At 39.8% G+C, this 17,797-nt stretch overlaps 2 protein-coding genes across 2 annotated transcripts; both read left to right on the top strand.

Moving 5' to 3' along the window:
* Window positions 1–3,729: 3,729 nt before the first annotated feature.
* Window positions 3,730–10,091, top strand: LOC122328525 (aquaporin-4). Its single transcript, XM_043224266.1, has 6 exons — window positions 3,730–4,132; window positions 5,310–5,504; window positions 5,898–6,059; window positions 8,006–8,170; window positions 8,650–8,730; window positions 8,970–10,091. The coding sequence occupies exons 1-6, from the start codon at window positions 4,118–4,120 to the stop codon at window positions 9,183–9,185; spliced, it is 834 nt and encodes a 277-aa protein (XP_043080201.1). The 5' UTR covers window positions 3,730–4,117; the 3' UTR covers window positions 9,186–10,091.
* Window positions 10,092–12,854: 2,763 nt separating this feature from the next.
* Window positions 12,855–14,054, top strand: mipb (major intrinsic protein of lens fiber b). The gene is made up of 4 exons (XM_043225271.1): window positions 12,855–13,231; window positions 13,447–13,611; window positions 13,708–13,788; window positions 13,869–14,054. Exons 1-4 carry the CDS (start codon window positions 12,869–12,871, stop codon window positions 14,052–14,054), a joined length of 795 nt encoding a protein of 264 aa, XP_043081206.1. The 5' UTR covers window positions 12,855–12,868.
* The last annotated feature ends 3,743 nt before the right edge of the window (window positions 14,055–17,797 follow it).

Genomic DNA, 17,797 nt, shown 5'->3' with positions numbered 1-17,797 from the left:
GCTTCAGGGCATTACAGCCCACTGTAGTTTTTTAACTAGCAAATCCTAAACTGGAACCAAGCATTTTATAAGACGTAAATGTGTTTTAGAATTAAGAATTCAGATCCTGGTTTTTTTTTAAACAAAATTTTGATAACATTTTTGCACGAGATTGTGAGTCTAAAGCACATTTCTAATGCAAATGGAATCTTGTTTCTACCATAAAATAAAAAGCTGACTTTTTACAATTCTGACATTTTTCTTGCATTTGTGACTTGCTTTCAATTCAGACTTTTGTTTTCAGGATTGCATGGAAAAAAGTCAGAATTGTAAGTTGCAATCGCCTTTACTTTTCTAACTAACATGAACTAGTGCAAAAGTGTTATTAAATTAGATTTAGACAAAACGCCACGCTTGAATGTATGGCGTTTCTTTGGCACAAGCAGCTTTTTAAAACCTTTTTAAAACTAAAAAGCTGAAATAAAATGAAATGGGAAATACTGATGATGAAACGTGGGATATTTGGTCTTATGCTAAGAAAATATTTGTGTGTACATGTGCAAATACAGTTTAAAATCATAAATAGATTATTTATCATATTCTTCTTTTAGCCTCTCTATGTTGCTATGTGTTTAAAATCTAAAACTGAAGTAGGTTCTTTGCAAAGCTGTTTTTTGGTGTTGGGGGGGGAAAGGAAAAGACCTTAAACTTGCAGATTCTGACTCGTTCTCACTGGCACTGGGTATATCTAATAACTGTATTGTTTCATCTGCTAACAAGAGATTATACAACATTCTCTCATTTTCTGCCAGAAAAAAATATTTTACCTAATTGGATTAAAGACAAATCTCCATCACTTAAAGGTTTGCATACGATAATTTTTGAGCTGACTCCGCTTAGCTATGTTTTACATCAAGAAACGAGCCGGTTATATAAAGTCTGTGTTTCTTATTTGGACTATAAGGAAGCTCATCTTCACCCTATTATGCCACAAGCAATATAGTAATCGTGTAACTCAGGACATTTAACTTTTCTGCTGTATTACTTTTTCTTTTTCTTTAATCTCATATATGAGTCCTGTTTTATGAAACAAATCGGAGCTTTTTGTTCGTATTGTTTAGTTTTGCATCTTTAGCATTCAGTGTTTTAATGAAATGGATTTGTGACAGGCAGGTAGATTTCCCAACGCTTGAAATCGTTTTAACTTGCTCTAGCTGTCTTGTAACTTCGCTCTAACTAACCCTGCTTCAGCCCCCTCTATCCTGCTCTTTTCTAGTAACCCTTAGCTGGCAGTTTGGTGCCGTGTGATGCACTCGTGTGTGTGTGTGTGTGTGTGTGTGTGTGATTACTGTTGGTGTCAGCATTCTGTGTGTGGAAAAAAGTTGCGCAGGCGGGTTTCTACACTGTCAAATCGACCTCCCCTCGCTGGCCCACGCAGGGTTTAGGTTCACAAAAGAGGGGATCACAGCTCCGCAAACCAGCAGTGTGAAGTGGATTACAGACGGGACACACACACGCTGCCTGTTCCCCTGACCTCTCCAAGGCAATGCTGACCTTGATCTAGTCTGAGAAGTTGAACTTTCACTCTGGCCTGCTGCCAGCCGTGTTCAGAGCGTTCAGAGGAACGCTGGCGTACCGTCAACATTATTTGGACCTTTTCTTCACGAGTGGTCATGGACCTCAGGTGGAAGAAATGAAGAAGTCGTCGGTGCCCTGGTTATATTTCACCCAACGTTAGAGTGAAAAAAGTGAAATTAAGCACATTCCCTCCAGCTATTTTTTTTTTTTTTTTTTATTATGAAAAATAATATATTAATTAATGGTTCATAATGGTAGTATTGCCATGGCCTTACTGTTAACTAAAACTTAAAAAAAATATTTTCAGTAATTAGTTTTTTTTAAATACTAAATTATTTAAACTGGAATAAAAATAAAATGCAACTGTAGAAATTGAGATCAATTTACTATCCGCTAAAAGTTACTATCCACTATAAACTACAATTAAAATGGAAACGAACTATAAAGATAAAAGCTATTTCAAAATACTAGTTCTCTAATTAGACGGGGGTTTTTTTAAGTTTAGATCGCTCAACAATTAATTTCTTACCGTCTTTCACAAATTGTTTTTCTTTCCTACCCTGCGATCTCATGAATGTGCATAAAAAAAGTATGGCAAATAAAAAAAACGAACACTCGTGGTACAGATACACCAAAAAAAAAAAGACTTTGGCTTGTTTATGCTATCACGCCATCCACTTCTGAGTGTCGATATTATGAGTTTTCATTTTATTTGGAGCACTTTTTATATGCATTTTCATTGACTCTTTTTTTAAATGTAAAAGTGCATAATAAATAATTCTCCTACTGTTCTCAGCATCTAAACATTATTGTTATAATCTGTCTCTGGTCAGCAGGGCTGGACTGGGACGGACGGAGGACACAGACCTTAAAGGATCTGCTCTTTCAGAGGACACGTGATCTTAGGCAGGTAACACATTGCTACAGAACAACATGTACGTTATACACACAAATGTGCATAATCTTTTTATGTTCAGTATTAAACCTTTCCGGTAAACTTTACCTACGATTCACATCTGAATCTAAAAAGCCCAGTGTGACGCACCATTCAGACAAAACTGAGAGTCAGTGTTAATAACAAAATAAACAACAAAAATAACATTTGTATGTAACATGTTTGCATTGGTGCTTTTGCAGGCATGCTGTAGTTATGATGTTTCATATAATGATGTATAAGTGACATAGTTAGAGCATATTAAGCAAACTGTACTACAAACAGAAACTAGTTAGTGCTGTCAAATCCATAGTGTTTCCATTTATAAATATGAACACATACACGTGCATATTTAATAAATATATACACATAATGTCTGTTTATATTTATGTATAGGCTAATATAAATCCTATATGAATAAAAAATGTGAGGAAAATGTGCTTTAAATAATTGTAAAAATCTTATAATATCTTAAATATCTAAATATCGTCTAATCTCGTTATATATTTCAGAATGGTGTCTGTTTAGTCACGTGTTTGTGTTTAGTTGTGAGAAATACTCATCACGGTCGAAAAACTAACAAACAAACGTAAAAACTGCAAAAGAATTAAGAAATAATGTGAAGAATTAATGCAGGTCCTCTGAGACTTTGCTCGGGTAAAGAAATACTACAAAAAGAGCCCTCACTTGAAAAGGATAAGGATTTTTTTATACCCAAGCAAAGTTCTTTTGCGGTTAGCGTATCTTTTCTTCTCCAGTTTTGCGGTCATGTCTTCACTTTGCGGTGTCCGTATTGCATTCATTTGAATATTTCTCACGGGAATTGAATCACTTTTGACTTTTAGTCAAGTTAAAGAAGTCACCCAGCCTCCTCGGACTCTTCCATATCGCTTATAAATGATTGCGCGCGACCTGAATAGTAGCTGTTAAGACCGATGCGGTTAAAGGTGCTCGGGGAAAAAACGTCGACGGGCCTGATAATTACACACACCCTGTAAGTTCATAGAAATGAAAGAGTTTTGTGTGAAGCTCTATCGGCCTCATCTGATCTGTTGAATGAGACTGAACTGAACTAAAGGCCCCTCTCAGTCTAAAGGCCAGCAGAAGGTCCCGACTGCATATTTAGCTCATCTGAAAAAGGCCACTTTAAAGGGCCGTCTAGCATCATAATAGGCGCCATGGCAACCGAATTGGGCTGTCGCCATGGCGATGATCACAGCACTTCACAAGCGGCATGATGAAAGGAGAGACAAGGTGGATAATATATGTGTGCACTTAGGGTTTGCACGGGTTCCTAATTGAAGGACGTTGGCAGACAATGATAAACTCGGAGCATTGCTCTCGATCAAGCGGCGAGCGACCTGTCGCGTCTGGCGGCCGCTGCCAAGGGTGCTTGTTGTTATAGCGAATTAAAGCTTCGTGTGTCCTTCGTGATGTTCAGGATCACGCTGTGGTGAGGTTCGTCAGCCTGCAGCGGGACGGGGGGAGGAGGAGGGCCTCCTGTAGTGTCCTCCGCTGGAATTAATTAGGCTCTTCCTGACAGAAGACGCCCTTCAGTCCAGCCCATGTCCTCAAACACACACAACATCAGCACAGACACACGGACTATAACACAGCACACCTGGAATGGCCATAAAGGAGGTAAGGACAAATAGCAGAGTGATTGGTTGCCATGGTTTTGTTCGCGATCAAGTTGACGTGGATCCGGTTCTTCGTGCGAATGATCAAGTTTTATGGAGAAATGCCAGCTGAAAAGTTTCTTTGTGTGGTAGTTGATTTGAATTGGGGGATTTTATGCGCACTAACAAACTGGATGTCAAAAGGTATTTATTTATGTATTTAATGATTTATTTATTTAATGTGCTAAATGCAATGAGACAATAAAAACTTTCAGATTATAACATATTATAAACATTAGCATGTTTTAGTTTTTAATGAAAAGTTATTATAATTTTACATTCTCTCTCTTTAAATATATATATATATATATATTAATAATGGCTATTATTTATTACATTACATTATTTATCCTAAAAAAAATTACTATATATTTATAAATACTACTAAAGTTGATTTGAAATAACATGTGTTGTGACTTGATGACCTTTTATTTATTTAGTGTCTCATTTTATTTCTTTTATCCATTAGTTTTCATTAGCGTCTGCATATGCCTTTTATCTACTTAAATGCAGTAAAACGTCTGTCTCTGATATTGTGGTTTGGATTTAAATACACACTTGATTTAAAGTTGATTTTAAAATAGTTCACGTCGAGATATTGTCATTGTATTTTTGTCACGCTGTGGGAGCGGGAAGGAACACTCGACGAGGAATCTCACCTCGAACAGACTTTACTGATCCACACTGGAAGTAAGGCAGGAAAAGAGGAATCACACGCATACAAAGACATACAAATACAAGGGCACAGAAATTACTTAATGAAGTAGACACACCTGAAAGCAGTGAGACAATTAACAGAGGACAGAAAGTAGGGCACACAGAGCACATGGGGGGGAAACAACAACAGAACAGTCCTAATACCTGACAGTTTTATACTGTCTTTAGATAAAAAAAAAAAGAAAAGTTTTGGTATTGTTCTGTTTTACATACGGTCACCTCAGGTAATGACTGATTTAGTTACATTTTGTCAAGAAATTAAAACAAAATGAATATTTGCTTTGTAATATCAGAGGTCATGTTGTTGTATGGTTATAAAAATACTATATAAATCGTAAATATGAGAATTCATATAAACGTGTATTGGTAGTGAAGCAGTGGCTTGATGTCAGGTGTTGTTCTGATCTCTTCTGGGGACTCAGGAGCTGAGGAGCCGTCAGTTCTGGCAGGGCATTCTAGCAGAGACTCTGGGCTCCCTGGTCTTTGTGTCTGCTGTGCTGGGCTCTTTAGTCCCGGGGCCGGACGGGGCCTCCCCGGGGCCCATTTACCCCGCACTGGCTGCTGGCATGGCGACCGTGGTTCTGGGATACTGCTTTGGTGAAATCAGCGGGGCTCAGGTAAACAAATGTGATTTATTGAATGCGTTTCTTGTAAGTGTACACAGTCAAGGTCATGGGTTCATCTCCCATGAAACACAAAACTCTGTAATAATAACACCTTGAACGCACTGCATGTTGGAGAAAACAACCCGCAAGTGCTGTTCAGAATTGATAATTACTCAAAGTGCAAAGAAATACATTTGCAAAGAATAACATTTGGGAAAGTTAGCGTTATGCTTTATTTTAAGGTGTCCTTGTTACAATGTAATAATGCATTTAAGTAATGAATATTGACTTATACTTACTATGCATGTAATTATACATGATTAGTTATGATAACAGTAAGTATGTGTAGCAAGGGCATGTTAGTACGGAGTTGGTTTGGCGTTAACGGCGTGTTCCTGCCGTCAGGTGAATCCTGCGGTGACCGTGGCTCTCCTGGCCACTCGTAAGGTGGATGTGTTGAGGGCTGTGGTGTATCTGCTGGCTCAGTGTTTGGGTGGGATCCTCGCGGCTGGACTCATGTACCTCTCGCTGCCCCTGAAGTCCACGGCACAGAACTACATCAACAAGGTTTTCATCACGCAGGACACGCTCTGGAACTACATCCATATGCACTTGTCAGACAGTCAGGCTTTTTATCAAGGACGGCTAAACATATTTCATACACACATTTATAAGGTCACTAAATTATAAATGGGATCAAAACACAATCTTAAAATGTGACTATCGGATATGATATATCAGGCATTTATTGTTCATTTTAGCATTGTCGCAATAAATGTTTTGCCCCCACAATAAAAAAAAACTACACAGTTTTGATCATAAAACTAGACGTTTAAATAACATCTCAATAAGACACGTTATTAGAAGATATAGAGTGACAGTTGATGTCAATTGATGGATTTTATGTAAGTAGTGCTATATTTTACAAGCAAATTTCATTAAACTGCAAAACTGCACAAAACTAATAATTGAATAAAATAAAACATGCATGCAATAAAAAAACTATCCGCACATTTGTTGACTGCCATTGCAGTACACACACACACACACACACACACACATATATATATATATATATATACACACACACATAAACATCTTAGTGCTGTCAAATAATTAATCATGATTAATCAGATCCAAAATAAAAGTTTCAGTTAATCTTATATGTGTGTGTGCTGTGTAAATGTATTATGTATCTATAAATACACACACGTTCAGTATATAAAACCCAAGGTTTTTTAATTTGAATAACTGCAAATCACAATATTTTATTCGGAAAAGAAAAATGTTAGAAAAACGTAAGTGTTTTGCAATTTTATATGCACAAAACGAGCTCATTTCAAATGTCATGCCTGCTACAGGTCTCTAAAGAGTTGACGTGGGGACAACAAAGTGCTGAAAAGTTTGAAAAGATTCAGCTGGGAGAACATTTAGCAACCAATTAAGTTAATTGAAATCAGGTTTGTAACATGATTAGCTATAAAGGGATGTCCCAGAGAGACTCCTAGAAACAGCATCCCTCATCAACATGATTCTGTCACTAAAAGGGCCCAGGAATATTTCCAGAAACCTCTGTCTGTAAACACAATCCACCGGGCCATCTGCGGATCACTAAAGCTCTTTCACGCAAAAAGGAGCGCCATAAGTGAACATGGTCCAGTAAAAAAGCGGTCGTGTCCAGTGGGCCAAGGCTCATTTAAAATGGACAGTTTTAAAGCGGACAAGTCTTCTATGGTCAGATGAGTCCAAATTTGACATTCCTGTTGGAAATCACAGACACCATGTCCTCCGTGCTTGAGAGGATGGAGATCTTCCATCAGCTGTTCTCAGCGTTCAGTTCAGTATCCAGCATCTCTGATGGTACGGGGGTGTGTGAGTGCATACGGTATTGACAGCTTGCTTTAGAGTCACTGTGAATGCTGAAAGGTATATAAATATTTTAAAGCAACATATGCTCCCCTCCAGAGGACGTCTGTTTTAGGTGCTGTGTATTTCATCATACTGCAGCTCCGTATGTCCGGTGCTGAATTGGCCCGCTGCAGTCCAGATCTTTCACCAACAGAGAACATTTGGACGTGTCATTAAATGTAAAATGCGTCCAAGACAATGACAAACTCTTCAGGCAAGAATGGGAACAAACTCTACCACCGAAACCCCTGAAACTCATAACCTCGACTCAAAGACGTCTTCAGACAGTTTAGAAAAGCAGAGGAGATGCTATATGCCCTGTCCCAACTGTTTTGAGAACTGTAGCAGGCATCTAATTTTAAATGAAATTATTTTAGTTTCCATTTTATTCAAATTTAAAAAAATATCCCAACATTTCCGGAATTCTGGTTGTAGAACAAGTATGTTGTTGCAGGAGAATTGATCTGAGGGACTTGTGTTGAGAATTATGATCTTCGAGCTCTTTTCACTTACTTTCCAGTCCATGGATATACAGAGACACACGATCACAACATCAATCAATCGATTCACACTATTTAATACGAATAAAACTTCCTTCTCTGAAGGTCCCAGTGGAAATGAACGCAGGTCAAGCTCTTGGGATGGAGATGCTGGCCACGTTTCTTCTGGGTTTCACTGTGTTTTCTGTGGAAGATCAACGCAGGAGAGAAACAAATGAACCAGGGAATTTAGCCATCGGGTTTGCTGTGACCACTGCCATCTTTATTGCTGTAAGTGTGTGTGCTCTGGATGTGTGTCACTACCGCCTGGGGCAATAATGTTGATATGTTTGGTGTGCACTTCTATATCAGAAATTTACTGAGTGATATTTTTGCATAATATTCCTCTTCTCATTTAAATGGCAAAAAGCCCTTTAGACCAAAAAAAAGTACCAAAGGTTTATTTTAATACAGAAAATTCAGTAAGGATACATTAAATTGATCAACAATGACGATAAAAATATATTGTCCAATATATTTCTATTTCAGATAAATCAACTTTTTAACTTCAGATTTATTAAAGAATCCTAAATAAATTAAGTTTTTAACATTCAGATAGATTCTTTATAATATGTAAAAAATATTTTATTTTTAAAGATTTTTTTAACGATTTTTAATAATGGTTCATTTGTTCTGTTTTCTCTCTCTACATGTAAATACACACACATACATATATTTATTTATTGATTGTAATGTGTGTGTGGATTCAGGGGAGGTTTTCCGGTGCCAGTCTGAACCCAGCTCGCTCTCTTGGTCCTGCTATAATACTTGGATACTGGGAACATCACTGGGTAAGCGAAGCAAAGCTATTTTAAGCAGCTATGATGACCAGTCAAACCTATAATACAAAAACAAAACAAACAATAACTCAAACATTATTCACCTGCATAGGAGTTTACCCTGCTGCAGTTTACTTCTGCAGTCGAAAGGCCTAGAAATCCGAAAAGAGTTAAATGCATTTGGTTGAACACAAATATTGAGATAAATGTAGATGTTCAGAGTTAGTGCATATGCTTTCTGTTGTTTTCAGGTCTACTGGATCGGCCCAATCTTAGGTGCGGTGCTGGCCGGAGTGTCTCACGAGTTCATTTTTGCCCCCAGTGCGTCCAGACAGAAGCTGGTGGCCTGTCTGACCTGCAAGGACATCGAGATCGTGGAGACGGCCAGCGTGTCTCGCTCGTCCCTGTCCACTGTCACACAGAGCGCCATGAGAAACAAACAAAGCAACAAACTGGAGCACAGCTAAGCTCATGCTCACTCCTTTCAGGATGCAGGTTTACGTTTAGTCACAATCAATGGCTCTCATTCATGAAACCTATTCAGGAACGGAACAGATCTTCGTCACGAAACTAACACGAATCGAGGGATGCAACAAGTGATTCATGAATTATTATTATTATTATTATTATTCATTTTGAAGGTGAACCGATTGTTGAGAAGAAAATCTAAAAGCTTGTGTGCAGCAAGATTTTCATTAAGGTTTTGTGGATTATTATTATTTACAAAAAGACCTGCATATCAAATCTGATACATTAGGCTTTAGAGTTGATTAGCACATCAGTATCTTATATTTAAAAAAAACTCTGTATATTCTATAAAAATGTTTTCGTACTAGAATGCAGTAACATACTGTTTAAGATGTCTATGTAATGAACTTTGTAAAAACCCTCAGCTTGCACATGCATAGATATTAAAGTGCCAAACATATGCCTATGTGGCCTGAGCTTGCTATTAAGGTTCAATAGTATTATGTTCTTTTCCCTAAATCCACTGTTAACCAAATAGCTGCTTACATTTCATTTTAAGGCTGTAGTTGACAGTGATAATGTGTATATGTGTTTGTTGGTGGTGTTTATATCTTTATATCTAGCGTATTATATCTTTAGTTGAATTATTATTATTATTCTTGATAAATATACAGATGTCCTAGATTTACTTTAATTTGGAGCAAAGGTTTGGCTTTCATATTTATGAATAATCGGATTCTTAAAGTCTTACTTTACTTAAATACATATCCATAAACATCTATAATCTTCTGCAAATGATATCAAATAGGAATACGAGCACAGCCATACGGTACATTTACAGTAACCTGCTTTTATTGTCCTTGCATAACACGTAAATGACTCTGATCCACAGATCACCTTGTAGAATTTAATAAACATATATTAGTTTAATCATTTTGTTTGTGTTCTTACAGAAAGCGTGTTGAACTTACGGGGGGATGCACAGCGTTCAACCTTCCCGTATCATGCATATAAATATGCATATGAATAAGCACAGACATGGACTACTCTACTTTGCCGTGCTGCGCATTCATGCTAGAATATACATGCATAAATCATACTTAGCCGCTATTAATAACACACACGTGCACTTAAACAATGAAGAACATCCACACAGTGCTAGCCAGCATTTTGTTTTGTTCGTGTGTATGTGTATGAGCGGGGAGTGTGTGTGTGTAAGTGAGGGAGTGAAACCGATGAGGTCAGCGATCCTAATTCACCCCGGGCTCCTCTAACAGAGGGATTTTCCAGGCTTTATCCGGCTGTGAGGCCCCCCTGCCCCTCCGCAACCGACCTGCTCTGCACACAATACAAACCTCTGCCTAATCACTTCTGCCCTGAACAGACCAGAACCACCAGCACTCAGGCATATATCCACCAACCACACTGCACTCATTCTTTCAAGAAAAAACTCAAATAAATGAATCAAAATAGGCTTATCTACACCTTCATGTTTGTGTGATAGATAGATAGATAGATAGATAGATAGATAGATAGATAGATAGATAGATAGATAGATAGATAGATAAGATTGATAGAATGATATATAGAACAATAGATAGATAGAATGATCATTATAGATAGTTATAGGCAGGGCCTCTCTTGATAGATAGACATAACAATAGAATGATGGATGATAGAATGATAGAATTACAGAATGATAAATAGAACAACAGATGGATAGATAGATAGATAGATAGATAGATAGAACAATTGAATGATAGACAAAACAATAGAAGGATAAAACAACAGACAGATATTTTCTTTACAGGTGTGATTGTCGCAATGTCTCGGTTTTGTTTAAAATTTCGGATTCCTTACCAGTAACCATAGCAACAGTTCCATAAAACCTCAAGTTTTCTCCCTTTCTGACGGGACAGATGGACAGCAATCCCCTTCTGCTTTGGACTTATATATGTTAATAGAATAAGGCCCTCACTTTTTATTTGAATTGATTCACATTTTTTTCAGCGTAAATGCTGTATCAACACGAAAACAAAAGAAAGCGTTTTATGAGTGCAAATATGCCTTACGTGTTTGCATTTTTAATATGATTTAATAATAAAAAAACTGAGATGACAAGAGTCAGTTTGACAAGAGACAGCAGCTTAACACACTTGGGTGGAGAGCGGGGCTTTTGAACACCAAACTGACGGGAGCGGCTCCGCTGGGAAACCGACGTGAGGAAACTTTAAGATGGCACTTAGCTTATTTCTCCTTCACTGTAAGCTACCGTGAACACACGAGAACCAGTGTGTGCTGCTAGCTGGCTGTCCGGTCCTGTTCCGTTCACACAGGGTGTGTTTCCGGGAAGACGGTCGTGAGTCCTGAAAATCTACAGTTTGGTTACAGAATGCGTGAACGTAACCGAATTAATGACTCAAATGAAGGACTGAAAACCGTATTCTGCTGCTGTGTGAACGTGGCCATAGACAGACGACAGAACAAAAGATAGATAGATAGATAGATAGATAGATAGATAGATAGATAGATAGATAGATAGATAGATAGACAGAACGATGGATAGACAGATGAAAAGTTTTAGTCTCGACAGGCGGTTGTGATCCAGACCTGAGAGACAGCTAGAGGATGTTTTCTCGTGTTAGCTTCATGCTCCGAGCAACAATAGCTTTCCTGTGCTCAGGGATTTCTCTGCATGTATCTGAGCACTGCTGGATCATATCTGCCAGCGCAGGGCCTCTCTTGAGCCGCCGGATACGACGCACATTGTGTGTGTGTGTGTGTGTGCAGATGCGTGCCTTTATTCTGAGGATGTGTGTGTGCGCGCGTGTGTGTGAGCTCAGGTCAGCACTAACTCACACCTAAATCCACACGAAGTTCTGATAAAAATCAACAAAGTTCCTGATTTGTATAAGCTTTCACGAGCACATTTCATGAGCAAACCCTGATCTGTTTTGTTCTTCAGGCCACCGCAGGCCCCTTCACTGGTGTTCCTGTCTTAATCTCGCTCTCATTGAGTTTAATGCAGGGAGAAGTGAGCGGCGTGTGCTTGATATGGGATGCCCCCTTTAGCTTCTGCCTCTCGGGGGGGATTATGTCGTCACACTGGGCCCCGAGGCCATTATAAATGCCCCCTATGGCCCCTTTGTGGTCCGTCAGACCAGCTCTACTAGGTGTGGGCAGGATATGCTCCGTAACCTCTTCTGTGTCGCTCATCTAGAATTAGCCCTGTAGATTTAGCCTTTAGCATCGATGTTCAGGTCTCTCTGACAAAACCCTCCACATCTTCTACGCGTGCACACACACACACAGCCACACACACCTCATGTTTCTTTAGCAGTCTGGGTGTTGTGCAGGTGAAGAGAAACACCGTTGGCAGAGACGACCCGTGTGCGGCTACATGTGTGACCGTTTACTCGCGGCTTCCCACACAGCCTCAGCTAACGGCTAGCTCTACTAGGCGGACTTCCATCACCCTTCTCGCCCTTGATTGTTTTTGTTTCGTTCAAATTTATTTTTTGGGCGGCAGCTGAACTAGGCGAGGATTTCACTTTTTGCGTGCTTGTTAAAAAGGACACTGTCGCATTTATTCCCCTCAGAGACGCTCCTTCCTTCGGCCATTCTCGCTAACGCTAAATAAGCTCCGTTTTTTATTTTAAAGTTGAGTTGGATCTCGTGAAGCATGATGTGGGAGTTCCGCTCTATGATGTTCTGGCGGGCGGTGTTCGCCGAGTTCTTCGGCACCATGTTCTTCGTCTTCTTCGGGATGGGCGCAGCGCTGCGCTGGACCTCGGGGCCGTACCACGTCTTCCACACCGCCCTCTGCTTCGGTTTCGCGGCCGCCACGCTCATCCAGTCCATCGGCCACATCAGCGGAGGACACATCAACCCGGCCGTCACCTTCGCCTACTTAGTCGGCTCTCAGATGTCCTTTTTCCGAGCTTTCTTCTACATCTGCGCTCAGTGCATGGGGGCCATGGCAGGAGCCGCGGCCCTGTACGGAGTTACACCCAACAACATGAGAGGCACACTGGCACTTAACACGGTAAGAGGGATGCAAAACTTTATTTTTTACATTATTCATTTAGTTTTTTTACTTCATTTATCTACATTTTATTTGATTACATTTTGAGTTTTAATGGAAAATCTATATATCCAATCTTATCTAAATTTATCGTATCCGTAGCACTGCGCTATTAGACCCTTATATCGATGTTTCATATTTTTTCTTAATTGTTTTTGTACTTTATGTCTCTGCAGCTGCAGCCCGGCATGAGTCTCGGCATGGCGACTACAGTGGAGGTGTTTCTTACCATGCAGTTGGTGGTCTGCGTTTTCGCCGTCACAGACGAGAGACGAAACGGACGCTTGGGGTCAGCCGCTCTGTCTATTGGCTTCTCTATCACCATGGGCCACCTGATGGGGGTGCGAACGGATATTTCAGTGTCGTATTTAAACGTTTGTGAGTATTTCAAGCGTGCAGTGCACTAACAATGCGCCTCGTTTTTGTCTCCGATTCAGATGTACTACACCGGAGCCGGCATGAACCCGGCGAGATCTTTCGCTCCTGCGGTTATCATGAGGAATTTCATCAACCACTGGGTAAGAAGCGCAAAGTAAAGCGCTGAGACCGTCCCTACCTGAAGATGTAATATATTTAGTGACCCACTTTTTCCTGACAGGTGTACTGGGTGGGGCCTATGATTGGTGGCGCTATGGGTGCCATCCTGTACGATTTCATGCTGTTTCCCCGTATGCGGGGCTTCTCCGAGCGGCTAGCCACTCTCAAGGGCAGCCGACCCCCGGGGGCCGAGAACCAGCAAGAGACAATCGGGGAGACCATCGAGCTGAAGACTCAGACCCTATAAACCTGCTAGGAACCTGTGGACCGAAATCTGGCTCTACCTCACTGGACCATCTCACCGCCTCGAGCAACAGTACGCCCCAGTAGATTAAATCCCACGCTAGGGGTCGCATACGCACGCTAAAAATCACGAATTGAGTACACTACTTTGTTTAGTATTCTAGGTTTGTTGCTGATAGCCACGCAGGGCAAGGGGCGGAGCTGAGGCAGGGTTCGTGTGGATGTGGGCGGGGTTTATGGCGCGGGAGGGGCTAGAGCCGTTGAATTTAGGCATGCTTTTCACTTTTCATCTGACTTCATTTTCACAATTCATTTTCAATTTCGTTTTCTACAACACCAAGATGTGGATGTATGCAACTTAACCAGGGTTTCACACTTTTTATTTTTCATTTCCGTGGGCGTGCAAGTGAGTGCAAATGTGTGGGTCATTTTGTGTGTGTGTGTGTGTGTGTGTGTGAGGGAGAACGTGCCCAGGTATGTACGTGTGTTTAGCTTGTGCATGACGATCAAGTGTACGTGTGAGTGTGTCTGTCAGCCGAGCGGTTCTCTTGGGTTTTTATCATTACAGCTCGCTCGTGTTTGTGTCATGCTTATGTTTTTTTTTTTCCTTTCTTATTTTTACGGGACTCGAAGACACCCCAAACTGTATTGTTTGCAATGATATTCCATTCACTTCGACGTTCACACAAACCACCCGTGGACCGAGCTGTTTTAAACACGGCCGGTCTCTGCCGCCAGTCTTTTGCAATTATTTCTCAAGTTTACAGTGTCTGTGTTGCCTTTCATTAAATCTTGTTTGAGGATAACATCCATGACTGGGCAAAAAAAGCAATATGAATCATATTTGAATGCAAATAAATACATGAAAAACAACGAGTGTTTGTATGTATGACCCGCGCGCGCTATGTTTAGGAGCTAATGTTAACACTGGGTGGCGCTGTGCAGCAGTTTATGAGCTCAAAACATTAGAGATGGATTAAGGAGGGGCTTTTATTAGAGATAAAGACATTGAGGAATAGAAACAGGAACGGGAAAAGTTGCCAGTACCTGTTTACAGTAAAACAGAATTAAATGCAGTAGCGTTATTGCTAAAGGGGAGAAACACGGACTCAATAAAGTCGAAATTAAATTGACTTAATAGAAATGCAGGGGGGAAAAAAATCAGGCTGGGAAATCTCACACTGATCCAAGCCATCCCATACACCCCGAGAAACACACACAACAATATTTCTTTGTATGGGCATCACATCATTTTTTTTTTATCCAGGCTAGAGACATAATAATAATAATAATAATAATAATAATAATAAAAACAGCACCTTCACTTCCATTTTCCTTTTTTTATTTTGTCAAAATGTCTTTTTCCACACACGTGCCTTTACTACTCGAGATTCAACAAAACTATAGGCCTACTTTCTAATTCGCCCAGATGTCATTTAGTAACTACAAAACTACATTTTTCATTACAATATAATTAATTAATCACCATTTGTGTTGGCAGACCTCTCGCGGCACGGCGCCGCCATCTTGAACGATCAACAACAAAGAGCGCGCGAGATGCTGAAAGTAAAAGCCCCGCACGTATAATTAATCATCAACACGCTTTAACCTTTAGTTCTGCAGAGAGTTGTAAGCCATTTCAGTTATTTATACCGCTAGACTAAACCAATAAATGCATAATGCAGTCGATATAAACATAAATACAATAAATCACACCGAATAAAAGAAATGGGCACGTGGCGATAATATCCCATGTAAGTATTCCTACTGCATTTTGTACATTTGGTAACTAAAAATAAAACCCATGTGATTTATTAACACCTTTATGATTTGAGTAACGGCGTGTTTATCGTTTCTTTTTAAATTTACAGATACAGCCTACTTTTAAAGGACCAGCAATGGAGAAAGATGCCCTTTGTCCACAGCTTGGAGCAGGGACTAACAGCTGGAGCCAGCCCTTGTGAGAAGGTTTTTACTGTGACGAAAGTAAGTAACAGAAATAGAGTACAGCCTAATATATATATATATATATATATATATATATATATATATTTCTAACAGCAATGCCGATTTCCCTAAATACGCTTAAATAAGTAAATGTGTTCGAAATCAACCAGTATTAGTTTTTCCGAATTGGCATGCAGGCAAGAAAGACGTCTATTATCCTGAACTGTCCAAAAAAAAAGAACAGTAAGAAACACTTCTGCGTAATATAATGGAAATGTCACGCAGTTGAGCATAAACGTTTGATCTGGTTGAAGGAGGACTGTCTGTTTGTGAAGTCGTCCACAGGTGCTCATTTGGATTGAGGTCTGAGGCCTCATGCGTACAACTTCCAGTAGTTTCCATAGCGATAGTTTGCCTACTCACAAAAATATATTATGCCCCGCATAAAGCCCTAATGCCCTTAATTTGCATAGGTTTGTATGCTCGTCCACGAGCTCTTGGATCCATTCCAGCTCTTCCATTGAAGCAGCCGTAAATGGTTGTTAAACTGCCTTCGGTTATTCATTGTGAGCACATGTATACTTCCGTGTTTCTCAGTGAATTAGTCGGCAGAGACAAAACAAGTTCCAGAGAAGAAAAACAAACTCAACTGACAAGTGTAAAACGGACAAACCGACAGTGCGATCACATGAAGTATATCGACGGGGTGGCATAAAAAGTCAAGAACGTAGTAAAAAACACACACAAAAATGAGCACATCGGTGAAGGTCAGTTTTTGCAAATCGACTTTATTACTTGTTTTGCATGTTCTGGTCTTATGGCTTTCACTGTAAGGTATTTTCATGTTTTGAGTTGAGTGTCTCAGGGCAGATTAATGGCAACGCCGTTCTCGTGAAAACAAGCCGATTGTCCTGGCAAAATGTCCTCTCGTGCCGTCCAAACCTTTCACCAATCAAGACTCCTCTCAAGAAGCGTGTTCCTGTTGGCATTTTGTCCCGCAGTGTCACCCGTGAAGCCATACCAAAAGCAACCACGGACATTTGTCGCAATACTCTTTTTCGTTTGTCCTTTTTGGCAGACCGAAACCGAGTCTAAAAAAGCGTCGCGGATGAAACTGAATTAGAATATGATTAATACTCGATGTTTCAGTGGCGATTTCCTCTCGATGATTCACAGGCGAGCTACAGCGCGTCTCGAATCCACGTGTTACTGAACGCTGGATTAATGTCGTTACAATCTATGTGGAGCTACTTAAGATTGCGAGGAATCCCGAGGAAAGAAACTACAGGGACGGAAGAGACGTTTGACAGAGGTGATAAGCAGAGTTACAAATCCTTTGCGATGCTACGTGTCTAGAAAAGTTATCTAATCTTGGAAAAAGTCTGGTTAAAAAATTCACATATTCTCGCTCAGATAGAGGGAAGCACGTTTGTGTCATAAGAACAGCTATATAAAATAATAATAATAATAATAAAAAAAACTGGAGAAGTCTCTAAGGCTTTGTGCTTTGTACAGATATTCCTGCAGAGTTGACCGAACAAACTTATCCTTAGTGAAATACAGACACACTACCGCTCACGGGTTTGGGGTCACAAACTTTTTTTTTTTGTTGTTGTTGTTGAAAGAAATGAATACTTTTATTCAGCGAGGACGCATTGAATTGATAGAAAGTGGAAGCGAAGACGTTTATATTTTTATAAAACACTTCTATTTGAAATAGCATGTCGTTCTTTTGAAATTTTGAACTTGAGCAGAACTCGATGTTGCTTGAGCAGCAAGAAGACTGATGCAAAGCTGAAT

Source organism: Puntigrus tetrazona, chromosome 23 (assembly GCF_018831695.1).
Source record: "Puntigrus tetrazona isolate hp1 chromosome 23, ASM1883169v1, whole genome shotgun sequence".
In the NCBI taxonomy this organism is placed as follows: domain Eukaryota; kingdom Metazoa; phylum Chordata; class Actinopteri; order Cypriniformes; family Cyprinidae; genus Puntigrus; species Puntigrus tetrazona.
Note: the sequence above shows the minus strand (reverse complement) of the source record. Positions and strands in the feature narration are given on the sequence as shown.

What these genes read in the sequence shown, in the direction of transcription:
- LOC122328525 (XM_043224266.1), top strand. An exon ending in GTGAAATCAGCGGGGCTCAG is followed by an intron (nt 5,505 to 5,897) that starts GTAAACAAATGT and finishes TCCTGCCGTCAG; the next exon opens with GTGAATCCTGCGGTGACCGT. An exon ending in CACAGAACTACATCAACAAG is followed by an intron (nt 6,060 to 8,005) that starts GTTTTCATCACG and finishes CCTTCTCTGAAG; the next exon opens with GTCCCAGTGGAAATGAACGC.
- mipb (XM_043225271.1), top strand. Translation starts at nt 12,869, where the DNA reads ATGATGTGGGAGTTCCGCTCTATGATGTTCTGGCGGGCGGTGTTCGCC. An exon ending in GCACACTGGCACTTAACACG is followed by an intron (nt 13,232 to 13,446) that starts GTAAGAGGGATG and finishes ATGTCTCTGCAG; the next exon opens with CTGCAGCCCGGCATGAGTCT. An exon ending in CCATGGGCCACCTGATGGGG is followed by an intron (nt 13,612 to 13,707) that starts GTGCGAACGGAT and finishes TCTCCGATTCAG; the next exon opens with ATGTACTACACCGGAGCCGG.